This window comes from Musa acuminata, chromosome BXJ2-9, assembly GCF_036884655.1.
Source record: "Musa acuminata AAA Group cultivar baxijiao chromosome BXJ2-9, Cavendish_Baxijiao_AAA, whole genome shotgun sequence".
NCBI lineage: Eukaryota > Viridiplantae > Streptophyta > Magnoliopsida > Zingiberales > Musaceae > Musa > Musa acuminata.
The window spans coordinates 46,476,098-46,492,071 of record NC_088346.1 but is presented as its reverse complement, the minus strand read 5'-3'; the positions used below and the strand labels follow the sequence as shown (position 1 = coordinate 46,492,071).

The 15,974-nt window shown below is 39.9% G+C and overlaps 2 protein-coding genes across 7 annotated transcripts in view; one reads left to right on the top strand and one right to left on the bottom strand.

Annotated features, from left to right (window-relative positions):
• The window catches only part of LOC135585413 (187-kDa microtubule-associated protein AIR9-like), a 40,561-nt gene extending 34,282 nt beyond the window's left edge, over positions 1–6,279 (top strand). For all 3 annotated transcript variants that reach the window (XM_065126891.1, XM_065126893.1, XM_065126892.1), the window contains exons 35-38: positions 4,457–4,515; positions 5,080–5,112; positions 5,205–5,336; positions 5,647–6,279. In XM_065126891.1, coding sequence (XP_064982963.1) covers positions 4,457–4,515; positions 5,080–5,112; positions 5,205–5,336; positions 5,647–5,823 — 401 coding nt within the window. In that variant the 3' untranslated portion in view covers positions 5,824–6,279. The remainder of the gene's footprint in view (positions 1–4,456; positions 4,516–5,079; positions 5,113–5,204; positions 5,337–5,646) is intronic.
• Positions 6,280–8,250: 1,971 nt separating this feature from the next.
• LOC135585408 (BTB/POZ domain-containing protein At1g30440-like) lies at positions 8,251–14,860 on the bottom strand. Of its 4 annotated transcripts, none has more exons than XM_065126886.1 (6): positions 14,419–14,860; positions 14,129–14,240; positions 13,203–13,496; positions 11,352–11,421; positions 9,306–10,505; positions 8,251–9,023 (listed from the first exon to the last, which is right to left on the bottom strand). In XM_065126886.1, exons 3-6 carry the CDS (start codon positions 13,259–13,261, stop codon positions 8,475–8,477), a joined length of 1,878 nt encoding a protein of 625 aa, XP_064982958.1. In that variant the 5' UTR covers positions 13,262–13,496; positions 14,129–14,240; positions 14,419–14,860; the 3' UTR covers positions 8,251–8,474. The 4 variants fall into 4 exon arrangements, with proteins under 4 accessions (XP_064982958.1, XP_064982957.1, XP_064982959.1 ...); XM_065126885.1 differs by having other exon boundaries at positions 14,070–14,240; positions 14,419–14,812; XM_065126887.1 differs by lacking the exon at positions 14,419–14,860 and having other exon boundaries at positions 14,129–14,339.
• Between the last annotated feature and the right edge of the window lie 1,114 nt (positions 14,861–15,974).

The following is a 15,974-nucleotide window of genomic DNA, read 5'->3' as shown; positions in this document are numbered from 1 at the left end:
TTAAAAAACGCACCCGCAGTATTTCAGAGAAAAATGGACGAATGTTTCAAAGGTACGGGAGAATTTATCGCAATATACATTGACGATATTCTAGTATTCTCGAAAAACGAGAAAGACCACGTTAGGCACCTGGCCCAAATGTTGGAAATATGTCAGAAACATGGCCTGGTACTAAGCCCATCAAAGATGAAGGTGGCGGTCAAAGAGATAGAATTCCTTGGGACAATCTTGGGAAACTAAAAAATTAAGCTACAGCCCCACATCATCAAAAGAATCACAGAGTATCAAGAGGAAAATCTCACCACAAAGAAAGGTCTAAGATCGTGGCTAGGCATACTAAATTATGCCCGTAATTATATCCCTAATCTGGGAAAACTCCTGGGACCACTCTATGCCAAAACAAGCCCGACTGGTGAGAAGAGGTTTAACAAGCAAGACTGGGAGCTGATATGAAAGATCAAAAGCTTGGTTAAATATCTTCCAGACCTGGAAGTACCACCAGAGGAATGTTTTATCATTCTAGAAACGGATGGCTGCATGGAAGGATGGGGGGGGATCTGCAAGTGGAAGAAAATGAAGAACGACCCCCGGAATACTGAGAAAATCTGTGCCTACGCAAGTGGAAAATTCAACCCCATCAAGTCCACTATTGATGCAGAAATGCATGCAGTAATGAAGACTTTGGAAAGCCTGAAGATCTACTTTCTGGATAAGGAGGAAGTCATAATCAGGACAGACTGTCAAGCCATCATAAGTTTCTTCAACAAGTCTGCCCAGAACAAACCTTCTAGGGTCCGGTGGATGGCCTTCGTCGACTATATAACCGGATGCGGCGTTGAAGTGAAATTCGAGCACATTGAAGGAACTAGTAACATTCTCGCCGATTCCCTATCTAGAGATGGAAGGCAATAAATTTTAGTGCTCGATGTGCTCGAGCACATCGAAGGAACCAGTAACATTCTCGCCGATTCCCTATCTAGACTAATAAATATTCTAGTCGCAGGATGGCCGGACGAGCAAGCAATCCTAATGCTGGAGGCTACCAAGGAGGTCCAAGCGAGACCAAGCCCAAGAGCTGCAGCCTACCTCAACCAATTCCTGACGACCTGGCAGAACAATACCTACAGGGGATCGCCAAGCTCAGGGCAGGATCCCGAACAGGAATCCCCCTTCGAGATCTCGAAACAGTTGAAAAAGAGCTCAAAATTATTCAAAGAGAGGCCGCCCGACAAGCCTGCGTCACACTACGGTGCCTTGATTTCTTTTTCGAGAGAATGGTTCCTTCAATGTGCTCGAATTTCACTGGTTCCTTCAACTTCTTCAACAAGTCTGCCCAGAACAAACCTTCTAGGGTCCGGTGGATGGCCTTCGTCGACTATATAACCGGATGCGGCGTTGAAGTGAAATTCGAGCACATCGAAGGAACCAGTAACATTCTCGCCGATTCCCTATCTAGACTAATAAATATTCTAGTCGCAGGATGGCCGGACGAGCAAGCAATCCTAATGCTGGAGGCTACCAAGGAGGTCCAAGCGAGACCAAGCCCAAGAGCTGCAGCCTACCTCAACCAATTCCTGACGACCTGGCAGAACAATACCTACAGGGGATCGCCAAGCTCAGGGCAGGATCCCGAACAGGAATCCCCCTTCGAGATCTCGAAACAGTTGAAAAAGAGCTCAAAATTATTCAAAGAGAGGCCGCTCGACAAGCTTGCGTCACACTACGGTGCCTCCTCAGCATCCACTCAGCAAAGACGGAAGAATACCAAAGGAGGAGTGGAGGAAAAGACAACTGGTACAAAGACTGGCTACCAACTGTCCTTCAGCAGCAGCAGCAATTAGAGAGGGCCCTCACACTAACACAAGATGCTGCCCACAGGCTGGAAAGCTTCAACTTTTAATAGTTATGGCATTTTTAGGTCACTAGCTGTCGCACTGAGCCCCGGGGAGCCGTGCAAAGTTTGGAGTCTAGCGTCGGCGTTCTTCGCCTTTTAAGAAATCTGGAGTCTAGCGTCGGCGTTCTTCGCCTTTTAAGAAATCTGGAGTCTAGCGTCGGCGCCCACAGAAGGGCGCCCTTGGTTTTTAGCGTCGGCGCCCACAGAAGGGCGCCCTTGGTTTTTAAAGGGAACGGCTGGATAAAGGGTGTCGACGGGGGACTAGAGATCACCCGACCCTATGCCTTCAGTTCTCTATATAAACAACTGCATCTCTCATTGCAGAACACACAGAAAAATTCTGAAGTTCTACTTTGAGAAGTCTTTCCAAGGTTTTAATCCAGAGTCTGTAAGTTTCTTACTAGTTCTTAATACATATCTCTGCCTTTAAATCTTGAAGCACGCATTCCTTTAAATCTTTTTCAAGTAGAGTTCATCTGAAAAACTTCAAAATTCTGATAGAAAAGAACCAGTCTCTCGAAAAAGAAATCAAAGCACTAAAATCCTCAGTCGAGACACTTTCAGTCTTGCTCTCCGAAAACAACCCAATATCAAGACGGGAGATAAAAGGCCTGATAATAGAACTATCAAAGGAATTTCTAGAAAGAGGACTCAACCAGAAACTCTCAAAAATAGAAACTCTCCTAACAAAAATAGAGAGGCAAATCTGCGGATGAGCCACTTATTCACTAGGAGTACCGAGTCCTATAGAGAAGCACTCAAAGCCACAGAATCTATTGATTCTCCATCCCTTGGATTCCTGAAATCTAACGATTACCCAGGAACCCAAAGCCATCAGGCAGCCATAATCAAACAGCATAATACCCAAATACAGCTACCAGTACAAATCGCTGAAGATATAAAGGGGATACGAACAGAGTTACAAACAATACGAGAAATCCAGCAGCAAAAGACTGGACCTACTCAGGGTCTTCCGGAAGACTTGATCACCAAATTATCAAATCTAAGCCTAGGATCTTCGGAAAGACCTAAAGAAGCTCAAGGAAGAATCCTTGTGTTCAAGGATCCTATTCAAATCCTCAAGCAAGTTCAACAATGACGACCCGAACCAAGGGCGATGCAGTTGTTTATATAGATGAGAGATGCAGTTCTGTGTGTTCAGAAAAATTCTGAAGATTTGAATAGGATTAAATTGAGGTGTCACAATCTCACCACACTTAAGGCTTAACATTGTCAAATCAAATCCTAATATGGTACAAGTGAGACCCAACCTGGTAGTTGCTTCATACTTCAATGTTTCTCAAACTCCGACCATAGATATTTCTAATGTGGGAATCTCACTGTCCAATAACAGTTCTCTCCACTACCATAATCTTTCTCGATAGGACAGCTAATCTATTAACTTAATTAGCTTAGAACCACATGGCTCAAAATACTCAAGTCCAAATTAGTAATATCAGATTCACTCTAGCCCTATAAATCACTTGAACTTTCTCTAACTTCTAAAGTGGGACTAAATGGGGGTGTCACATCTCCTGCCTCCTACTTTGACCAAAGCGGCCCTTCCCACTGCCTATCTTTACAATGCTGCCCATTGTCCTTCCACCAATCCCTACAAACATTGCTCGTCCCAGTGCACAATAGATAAATAGTCTGCAATTGACAAATGCAAGTAACGAAACAAAAGTAGCCATGCTGTAATAATAAATGTAAGTTATCGAATAGCTGAGTTGCATTTTAAAATGCAAGATTCATGGCTCTACTGCAAATGTGGACCGGAATATCTTTGCTGCACTTTTATGGCTTACCAGTCTCACCTATTTGTCTTGTGACTTGAAGCAACTATTTTTCCACGGGTGGGTCCCATTTGGATCCAGTAGTTGCCTCCATTCACAAAACTGGTAGGTTAGATTTGTAAACCATAAACAGATAAAAAGATATTGCCATTTGTAAGTATAGAGAATCTCCATTTGCCGGCAACCTGAGCTCACTCCCCTCAAAAACTGCCCAAAGATACGGAGAGATAACTTGTTGGAAAAGGACATTGTAAATGATACTAAAAATGCATAAATCATTTTTAAGTCAAACGGTTTCATCCATGAATTTTCAAGTGGATCTCTTGTAGATGAACATGATTTGTGTATTTTTGTATACTGTCTGATGCAGAACTTGTGGCTTATTTGCAGTTTGTTCATGAGTGGAATAACATGTTTTCTTATTCGTTTAATTGCAACAGTGTGGTAGTCCTACAGTCACCTTAAGTATATGATTGTTTTGGAAATTGTACTATTATTGGAAAACACAGAAGTTTAAAGATTTGTTTGGTTGGTTACCCGGGCTAGTTGAATGAACTAACGGTTATCTGATTTATTTTATTTATTGCTCAATGTTCAAAACTTGGGGGAGAACTTTTGGTTTTCTTCTATGTTAATGCTGACAAATTCTTGACCTAAGGAACCAATTTGATTAACATTTTCGGAAAAGCTTGGTGTACTATTTAGCTTCATTCCATCATTCAGTTTCCTATGGTTGTATTCAGTTACCTCTTTTACCCATTTGCAGAGCCAGATGTTTACAGAGAAGTGAAGCAGAACTTGGAGCTTGGATCTGTGAAGTTTGAGGTACTGCTTGCTTTTGGCTTCCCCCCTCCTCCCCCCCCAAAATATTGCCCAATATCCTTTTCCTTTTGACAGTGATTTTACACTTGATCATCTGGCTTGTGACTTCTGGGGCTGTTCCCAGTTTCTGTCCATCTATTTACATTTGTGTACAAGGTATCCTATGCTATCGCATGATAAAGGTTGTTCCTGCACGGGACATAAATGCCCAACCATGAATATTGATCAACTTCACATGCCAGGACAAGTGAATGAGGATCCATCTTGGGTTGGCATGGCATGCGGCATGTGGCATGCTGCATGCTGACCTTGGGTCAGCCGTTCTTAGCCATACTTTGTACATGGGGCTTATAGTGTTAAAAATTGGAAGCAATGATATAGAGTAACAGTCAGAAATTGTTTCGAGCTAAATTTAGTTTGACCATTGGGTACTTTTGATTGCAACCTCATTGGCTTATTGTGGAATTTTCTCAAAAGATTTGAACATAGAGGTCTTGTTTATAAATATATTTTATGGACAATTATCATATCTGGAAGTTGACAATCTTTTCTTTCTATTGGAAACAGGCATTGTGTGAGAGAAACCGGTCTGCAAAGGAGGTAACTGTAGTTCTCTTCTGTGATCATTGATCAAATAGAACTGAGTGATTCCAAAGCTAAAACTGTTTATTCTTCCTGCATCAATTTTACAGGCTCCAGGAGCAGGAAATCTTGAGAAAAGAATTCTAGAAGTCAACAGGAAGAGAGTCAAAGTTGTTAAACCTGGTTCTAAGACTTCATTTCCAAATACCGAAATCCGTGGAACATATGCTCCTCCTTTTCATGTAAGTTCTTTCATTCCCGTGTACTACTGGGGAAGCACAGTGGATTCCAAATTTACTTGATTCTCTTGTGAATTCTTTGGTAGCATGCATGATTCTTGATGGTCATGCAGATAATTGGTGAAGATATTTAAGATCCTTAAAAAATTATGATATGCTTTCCCAGTAGATGCCCAGCAATAAACGTAATTGATGAGCTGAGGCATATGGCCAAAAGATGAGCGTACTGAATTTAATCATTCCTTTCAAATGGACCAATTACAACATTGACTCCACAGACTCGTGCATATTGACATCTCACTGGACTTTGCAGGTTGAACTTTATCGCAATGACCAACACCGATTCAAGATTGTGGTTGATGGTGAGAATGAAGTGGACTTGATGGTGCAAACTCGACATATGCGGGACGTCATTGTTCTTGTGATAAGAGGATTCGCACAACGGTTCAACAGCACATCCCTTAATTCTCTTCTCAAGATAGAGACATGATGCATGCGGTATTAGAAGTCGAGAACGTGAGGGTGCTCCTTCAGTATGCTTTTCACAGTGCATAGTGAGCAAATTTCTGCCCAAATTGCTGCATCTATGTTGGAGTCTTTCATCCTATTGAGATTGTGTTGAAGCCAGTCTTGGAAGGGTTCTCATTATGATTGTTGTGCCATTGACTTGTACATCCTTGGGTGAGATGCATAATGTCCCAATCTGAGGAAGCTAAGATCCAAGGAAGTACTTTTCATCAAGCATTCACCCTTTGACCTCTATACTTTATCCACTGACACTTTGCACTTGTTTGCTGTAAATTGGGGTGCTTTGATGATTTGTTGTGTATATAAAATGTACAGTGAGCCAGGAGCTTGTTGTGTGGAGTCCCAAAGGATTGTTTTAGTACAATTTATGTAATATCCTTGCTGTTTCATATATTTCAACAACAGTGATTTCAGTTGAGTGTTTTTAAGTGTAGTTGGTAAAGCTAGGATTTCAATCAAGGGGTCAAAAATAAACTTAATAAGGAATAAAAAAAATATAAAGTATCACAAGTAACAATTTATATTATATTTTTATGAAATTTATGATTTGATTAATTGAACAAGGGTGAATTCTTAGAAAAAGTTTTTTGTTTTGATAAATTCTCGTTTCATGTTTTAATTTTTAAAAATTCTTATAGCTTCTGGCATGAAAAGATCATTTTACTCGTCGAACTTGCCCTTATGTGTCTTGCTTTTGTTGTTCTTGCTTGTAGCATAGGTGATCCTTGGCCCTTATCGCCACTTCCCTTTCGTTTGTCTCGTTGAATTTACCCTTGTGCACTTTGTTTTCATTATCTTTGTGGACCAACGAAGGAGGTGCAGGTGGAGGTAGCGGTAGGTTTGGTGAGGTAGAGGAGAGGCGAGTTAGGGCAACGGGGGCTAGGGGTTGCTTGTGCAATGAGGGAGAATAGTGACGGCGAGGTAGGCCATCGAGGCTAGGGGTTGCTTGTGCAATGAGGGAGAATAGTGACGGCGAGGTAGGCCATGGCAAGTTTGACATGAGTCATCAAGATCTACAAAGGCATGGATGGATCCGATGAGGGCTAATGGGGTTCGTGCAATGAGGGAGAATAGTGGCGGCGAGGTAGCCCATGGCAAGTTCGACACGAGTCATCAAGATCTACAAAGGCACGAGTTATCAAGATCTACAAAGGCATGGATGGATCTGATGAGGGCTAATGGGGTTAGATAAGGGTAACGATATTAGGTAGAAGTGATGGTCAATATAGGTAATATCATCATTTTGAAAAAAAATAATTCTACGAGAATTTTTAAAAATTGATACGTTAATTATTTTTTTTAAATCGAACTTTGAATGAATAATGAGGTAAATTATTCTAAAATTTCCCATAAAGTTTTGAGGGGCAGTTCCTTTTTTCTTCCCTCTCTTTGAATTTCCCAAAGTCAATGAACATCACTTTCTGACAATAGTAACTATTGGGATTGATGTTGTTTCATGTGATTGGCAAAGGCATGCACTTAACCGCATAATTATAGTCAGTTCATAACTCAAAAGACTCTTCTGATCCATTTCCACTGAAGACCAACATAATAATTGTGTTTGTGACAAAAAAAAATGATTTGGAGTCCAAATCACATGAAGCTCTCATACTCACTTTGCAAGACAAACTTAATCACATCATAGTATGGACAGAAAGCCATCAATCAATTCCACTAAGTGATGGAAAGTGCAAAAACAACATAAAACTTAAATTGAAACTTCTAGCTGAACTAAGTGCAAGCCAACATTGGAGATCTTTGCATATTATAAACTACACTACCACCATGAAATGGTGCATTGAGTGCAGAGGAGGAGAAGGTCAACTACCCCATTCATGGAGATTTGACAAGTGTGGGGACAAGGACTAGTGTAAAGCTGATCAAGGTGAGCAGGTTCAAAGAACTACTAAGAAAAGAAAGAACAAGAATGGATATTTCACCCACCAACCAGGAATTCTGCTGTGTGATGAGCATTTGATGTCTGGACAAACTTCTACATTGGCAGGTTCATCTTCCCTGGTCAACTATCCCATTTAATAGCATAGTAATGCTTGCAGGTATATGCTGCCAACTGGTGTTGGTTGAGCTTGATTGAGATGGAGCAATGTAGAAGTTTGGTGACCAACCAGAATTATGTGACAACAAACCAAGAAGTAAGCATATAAGATACAGGTCTTTCTAATTTGCTGATGCAGCATCACAATCACTGGTAAGTAGCATGTAATTAACCCAAGATTAACTCATCTTCCAAGGTCAATCATCCCATTCAAAGGCATAGTAGTGCTTACAGGTGTGTGTTGCCATCTAGTGTTAGTTGAACTTCATTGAGACAACAATGTAAAAGTTTGATGACTCAGCAGAATTGTGACAAGAATCCAAGAAGAAAAACTAATTCCAACAGATATATATTTTTTGAGTTTGCGGTTTTAGCATTGCAGTCACCAGTAAGAAACATATAGGTAACACAAGATTAGTACTATTTCATACACAAGAGAAAGTGAAGGACAAACCTCAAAATAACATTTGTCCAAGAGACTGAATTCACAACTTCCTGATGTAAGAAAAAACCCCAGAAAATTAGAGTTACAAACCTTGATCCCTCACGGGAAATGGTCATGCATCTGTGGATAGCTGCTGCTTGTGTTTAGTGAGCTTAGCTGGCAACTTTTCAATGGTGTTGCTTCCGGTTTGCTGATGATCGCTTACAGACTCCTCTTGGGCACTGCACATCTGGGACTTGAGCTTAAATCCAAACTTCTTTGAAACAGTACTCCACTTGCTCTTCCCTCGTCCCAACTTCTCGATCTCCTGTCTCATGCTTGTGCACTCCTTTTCGAGCTCATACACCCTCATCCTCATGCTATCCATTCCCTCCTTCAAGACTTGGTTTTCCCTCACAGCGCTTGCCCACCCACCGCCATCTCCTGAACCCACCAGACCGCTCCTCAGAGGCCGTGAGACATCAAGGTTATCGGAAACAAGCAAGCAACCAGCAATCGAGGTCCTCAGTTGAAGTTGCTCGAAGAAAAGAACTTGAACCACTACTCGTAACGGGAGCCTTTCGTTTTGTGCAGCATGAGTGCAGGCTTCTAGGGAGAGTTTCTGGCAGTCCATCAGCCTGCAGAGCTGTTCCCTTTCGGCTTCATTGAGCCATGGGTGTGCCTGCAAATGTGTCATATATTACACATCATCAACAATTTTGCAACAGCACAATGGAAAATTGGAATAAAAATTTAGGCATTGTAGTAATTAACATGAAACAATGATATTGATCATTTGACAGATTGTTGTTGAAGTTTACAACATATGTGATATTCTTTATGAGGAAAAAAGAACAAACATGTTTGTAGTAGTGGAGACCCATATTTCCAGTGTTTTTTACATTTTTAGTTCGCATGGAGAAACCTCATGATAATTATTAATAAAATGTACTTGAATAATTACCTTTAAATAGATGTCAATAGCACGATACAGTCCATCATCCAGTGGTCGTGCATAATCAGGTACTGCACCAGCCAGATTTTGAAACTTTGGAAGCTTCAAGTTGATATCTGGTGCAACTTCTGCTAGATACCCATCAATTAGCTTGGCAACAGTAGTAATGGGTGCAAGAGAAGGCGAACCAATTAACTGCTCATCATCAACCAAATTAGGAGATGCCCCATCAGCAGCTTGATCCATGGCTAAGAAGTGCTCTAGAATTCGTTGAACACAGTCGATGTTGTAGAGTGTCTCCATAGAATATGAAAAGTTTGGCAGAAGTAGATCTTCCAAATTTGCCTGGTCTAGCTGCAGTCCTATCCTTTTCTCCAAGTTGGAAATGCAAGTTGGATTAGCTCGCAGAATCATGCCAGTACGAAGAAGTCCAAATAAAATTTTAGTTGATGTAACACCCTTTTGTAAAGGCAACAAGCCCACAATCTCTTCGAGGAGATGTCTCTGTTCTTCTTCAGATGGTGCAGCAGTCAGAGCTACAGGAGCCAGACTGTGACGCCTACTAATACCAGGCAGATACTTTTTGGCATAAGATGTCACGGAGCCTGCTACGACCTCTTGTCTGATACCTCGAGATTCCATGACTGAGATCAACCTCTTATACAAGGGAAGACTCAATGAAGATGCATCTTCGTACCACCAATCAGAACTGCAGTTTCTAGGTCTGGCTCCCGTACTTATTCCGTTCCACAAAACACTCCCGCCTGGGCTTTGCATTGCACCATGCTCCATCATAGGCCAACCAAAGAGATTGGGATCTGTACAAGCTTTAACTGCTAAAGAATCGATGCATCGCTTAATGATCTGAAGATTTTCAGCATGAGGGAGAAGATTATCACAGGTTTGGAGCACTTTTATCGAATCTTTCCAGCCACGAAGAACAACTTGGCTAAGAAAGATCTCTGTTTGGGCAATCAAATTGCCCTCTGCTATTTCCTCTGTCATTTGAAGATATTCAGCAGCACAGCGCAGGAAAACAACATTTGAGGCAGTGAGTTCGAACTTAACACCGTAACAGAACTTAGCTACTAGTTCAAATGCTTTATCCCCACCAGGCATATCACATAACTTCACTACACAACCATCTTCTTCATCAGAGCTCTCCTCAATAAGCTTTTCCAAGAGAGCACTCTTTGACAGAAGAGGAAACTGCAAGAAAAAATTACAAATGTAATTAGCGAATAACATAATTCAGCTACTTTGGAAATAAAATTAACATGAGTTGGACAAAATTACAATTAATAAGGAGAAGAACAAATAGAAAATGACAAACTGGCCTAAACAATGGCTATGAGAAAATTAGACCACTAAACAAAATAATAGTTCTATCGGTCTCGTAAAAAATTATTCTCTTCAATGGTAAAGAAACAACTGATAACAAACTCTATCTGTCATTGGAAAAGCAAGTTGGTTGTCCATCTCAGGCAGCAACAATTCCATTTGTTTTAGACATGAAATGTTTCCTTATTAGCGACTTGTTTCGATCTAGAGGCTTCATTTTACAAGAGAGTTTGTGTCTAATTTATGCATTTATATTAAATTCAAGTTTCTTTTCCATCTAAATTAAAACCCACAAAGAAACAAACAGTTACTAAGTAGCAGCACTCATTTAATTTTAATCTTCATATCGAGATTTAATACAACAAAAATTGATTTGACCCAAATGACAACAATGCTGTACAATGCTAGGAGCTAAACATGTTCCTTGCCTCCATGAAAAAGAATGTTGAAACTTAAAATTGTTCAAAATATTAGTGCCTTGCCTGATAACACAAAATATGTGTCAAAATGATTTAATATTGCGTTTGCAGGATTTAGCGACTTGAACCATAGTTACTAGTGTCATGAAGGAGCAACTTTAACGTAACACCAAAGTGTATGGGTTCTCGTTTGATTAAATGCTTAATTGCGTCAGCTTTTTAAGAAAAGGTATTGCATTAGATAGTAGCTAAATACAAGTATGGTCCCATTCGATTTAATGATTAATCACCTCACCTTATGCAGATGGAAGGACATCTCGCTAACTTCAACAATAATATCACTTGGAAGCCCAGTAGTGCAGAACCTGCAGAATGCACAAATAACAAGTGATCCACATGCAACTACAATAATGTTTGTCATATAGAACAATTTTATCATAACCTGACAGAAAAAACAAAATGGAGAGTGAAAAATACTTCTAAACAGATTTGACCATAGTAAAGATTCAAGATAGTTATCCTCTCATATAGAGGGGCAATTTAAGGATTTAGGCCACATAAAAAGCAAAAAAGGTTCAGATCACTGCAGGAGGAAAAGAACAGTCCAGTTTTTGTTTTTCTAGCATGCCTTTTTATCTCCTAGCAAGTTTATGATGAATAAAGAAAAGGACCTTATTCAAGCTAACCACAATTTACACAGGCATGCATGGAGAAGCTTCAGAGTCCAGAAGCATTTCTACATGGTTAATAGATCTTAGCAATTATTTGAGACGATTGCAATATATCACAAATGCTTTTAACTTTTAACCTTCACTTCCTAATAATAGTCATAGACCCAAGAAAATACACAAAACAAACCAAGTGTTTAACCAAATATGATGCCTATATTTCACGTTTCTGATTTCTAGGACCACAAATTGACTAGCAAAACCAATTGAGGTCCTCAATGAGCAATCTTTTGAGAGAAAATTTTAACTCAGAAAAGCCTTTTCATTTGATATTCGTATTGCCACTATTATGGAAGAGGTGACCTAGAGAACTGCACACCATATGAATCTTGTTCCTGTTTGGGCACTCTTATCGCTGTGTATGCTCTTCTCAAACAAAGATGATCACAATAATTTCTAGACCCTATATTGCTGGGATCCTCGTGCAGCAGACCACCATTTTTTTATAACTCAAGTATGATTATCCCATTTAAAGATCTAATAATTTCACTTTAGTCCCTGAAAATCTTGTTCCCCAATTCCTCACTGAAAACGCTCCTGTAGTTGCAAAGCTAATTTTCTCAGGATGTTGATTTCCCTTTATCTTTGTTCCTTAAAATGCCGTGACCATTCAGGATTAGTTCTCTTTAAATCTATGTGGCACAAGCAAATAGAGGCAACAAGGCACCTATACTATGGGCTTGTCCGATTTGGGCTAAATTTGGAGTGCTTATCTAAACATTCATGGCATATCCAAGTATCCAACAACAACTAAGAGAAACAATTAGAGCTTGAGGATAAACTAATTCTTAATAATTAAATCCATTTGTTCCTTCTTATTTTACCCTTTAACCGTTAATTCATGGGACAATGTGCAGCAAGCCACCAACTGTTTGTGCCACAACCTCTATAAATGTTGGTTCCATTTAGCATTGTCAAGATAAGACTATTTTGCTTGTGAAACTGTAGAACATTGTAGAATTGAAATTAGGGTGACAACCATACTAATAAATTCACCAAGAAAAATATAATATTCAACAAGTCAGGAAAAATTGCAGAAGTTAAAAAGAAATAGCAAATAACGATAGCAATCAGTTTTTCATAGACTTGTATATTTCATGGAGTCTCTTACATGAATAATATACTTCAGATAATATTTTTAAGGATTCTATTGTCAAATTTAGTAAAATAGACAAAACTAATCCAAAAAAGACTGCCTGTTTCAGAGGCCGTAACTTCTAGACATAAATAAGAGCTTGCACTTTTGGAAAGTCATACATCTCGTAAACTACAATACTGGCTTTAGATCTACAATGATCTTATCAATTGAGTCACAAGTTTCTGACCACTCAGAATAGAAGATAGCTTAGATGCAATTCTAAGATCACTTTAGAATATATGCGTATCATTAGAACAAAAAGGCAGAATATACAGCTTACCAGGCTTGCCCTTGTCGTTGAAAGGCATCAGCTTTTGATCCCAGCTTCTTGCAGGCCATTCTGAACGAACTCTGAAATGAAATGGCCAGAGCAAAAAAAATCCAAACAGAACCTGGCAATAACCAGAGATCACACTCTGAACGCGCCGCGATCTTCAGTAATCGACAAGTAGGCTCAAAAGTTTAGGCCATAAGCTATTCTCCATCAATCTGTTGCCTCACAGGAACATGTTCACAGAAAACTGCAGTCAGCTTCAGAGATAGACCTCAACCTCAGTACCAAAATCCCTGCAACCTGATCCAAAATAAAAACCGTCAACTGCAAGCTGAGACCAACTCGAGAGCACACCCCAATCCCCCAAGAATACCAGAATGTTTCCAGGCACAACCGTGCTCAAGAATCAAAAGCCCACCAACACATCACCCGAAAAAGACACACAAGGTCGGAAATTTAACTATCGCTCAAGAAACTGAGAACTCAGAAGAGCTCAAAGCACAAAGAACGGAGGCCACCATGAAACCCTCAAACAATCCCTTCCAAGATCCAAACTTTAGGCCATTCTCACACATGGAAGCAGTCAAAACCACCACCAAACCTTCAAAAGATAGAAGAGCGAACAAACAGCCCCAAACAAGCACCAGTTCTTCACCACATACCCACAAAACCCAGACCTAATCACACAAAAGCAAAAGAACAAAAAGATCACCACCAGGACCACCAGGTAAACAACCCCAAGTTCCCCAATCCCCACCAAAACCTCTAATGTAAATGAATCTGCAACCCAAGCACAAAAACCAAACTGTAGAACAAGTTAGCACCCTCAGCAAGCTCCAAAACCCAGATAATCCCCAGAGAAGGAAAACCCACCCTTCATTTCCCAACCAAACAAACAGAGATGGCAGGAGATGAAGGAAGACGTTTCACACCACAACAAAAGTGCAGCTTCTGTTCTGTCTTTTGCCCTGCTTGCAGACCTCTTCACACCATTCCAAACCGCACCATGTTGAGCTGGAGGGGACCAACCCATGCATCAACCATCTGTCAAAAGCAGAAAACAAATAGGAAGGGGGAAAAGATCATCGAGGAAGCAGCAAAGAACAAAGGAGGTTGTGCTCTTCCTTGCTCCCATTAATGAGCATTGAAGACTCAAACTTTTGGGTCCCAGCGCAGAGAGATTCCCCGAGAAAAAAGCGCAGACAGTACCAAAGAAACTTACCTGTGCATCACTCATTGGGGTGTCCTTGTTTGGTGATTTCCTGTGACTTCCGACTCTCTCTCGCTCCCCTTCCCTCTCTCTTCCTTTCTTTTATGATTACTGGCATGGAATTGGGAGCAGTAATGCGCACAACTGGTGTCCATGTGGGGGTGATGAAGCAGTTTGGTTGGTGGTGTTGCTGTTGCAGCTGCCTAAGAACACTAGAGAATACGAAAGAGGTCAACTCTGGTAGAGGATTTCAAGGCCTCCATGTGCCAATGCTCGTGGCATTTCTGGTCTACTCCTTGTCAAGGCCAACCTTTTGCTGCTCGGGTTTATGGTGGCCATCGGATGGGTGAGGAGGACAAAGACTGGAAGATGGCAGGGCTGGTGAGGTGGCCAACATAGCAATGGAGGCACTTTTGGCACTGGTTTAAGAGAGGCAGTTAAGGATCATCATAAAATGCTCTTAAATATCAGCATTAACAATATATCATTCATTTATAAAGTAAACATAAATGAAATCATAATATCAAAAGGAGAAAGTTTAGTAAATCTTATAATTCTATAAAAAAAGAAGAAGATATATTTAGTTAAATAAATAAAGCATCAACTTTAATCTGTTTGATGCTTAGTTGCATCCTCTATAATTCCGAATAATTTACCAAATTATATGTTGTATTTTGCAAGTAGGTATTTGTTTTTGTGTCATGGAGATTTATACGAAGTAATTCTTGAGTAACAACCAGTATAAAATTTCATCTAATCTTATGGACGTGAAGCTTAGTGACTGCATCAAATGATCTCACGATTAATAGAAGTTAAAAATATTAAATTACCGAAATCTAAAGGATAGTTGAGAGAGAGAGAGAGTGAGCAAAAGATTGGTCAACGCTTTGGGATGCAAAGTGACCATTGCTTGCCTTTTAGGCTACGGTGGGCAAGTCCAAAGCACATTGGGTTTAATATAATACTATTATTATTAGCTTGCACTATAATCCACTCTTCACATGGTAACCATAGATTTTAGTGAGAGATCATGACAAGATCTTAATTCATGTATATTATTTTCTAAGAGAAAGAAAGATATATGCTGAAGAATCTAAGATCTTTACCAACATAAAAAAGAAATGTGATTACCTTAGTATAGTTTCTGTTTTCTGCATTAAACTTCCTGTTAGAGTGATAATTATTATGGAGTACAAATGGTTGTACACCATAAAGAGGGATGAACTTGATATCCATATCATCAGACTAACTTAATTATAAAAATAAAGAGAGGAAATATTGAAAGCAAATTTTTACTGAGTTAAAATTCTTGCATGCTCAACAATGTGGAAGAATTCCCATAACCACTTCAATTGATCTGATGTGATTCAGCAACTCTTCTATCCCTGTATAGATTATCTGAGAGCAAGATGACACAAATAAACAAGTAGCTGTAATGAATGATTCTATAAGTAAATTAATGTGCCATGATACCACCTCAATCATGAATGCAATGGGTGCATGATTGAGCAACCCATCTTTCATTTTGTCTCCCCCATTTTTAAAGTAGAATAAACCATGACTCTGTT

Excerpts from the sequence above, each read along its gene's own strand:
- LOC135585408 (XM_065126886.1), bottom strand. The coding sequence starts at position 13,261 with ATGGCCTGCAAGAAGCTGGGATCAAAAGCTGATGCCTTTCAACGACAA. Across the intron at positions 11,422-13,202 it reads CAACGACAAGGGCAAGCCTG|GTTCTGCACTACTGGGCTTC; the intron begins GTAAGCTGTATA and ends TGCATTCTGCAG. Across the intron at positions 10,506-11,351 it reads TGTCCTTCCATCTGCATAAG|TTTCCTCTTCTGTCAAAGAG; the intron begins GTGAGGTGATTA and ends TTTTTCTTGCAG.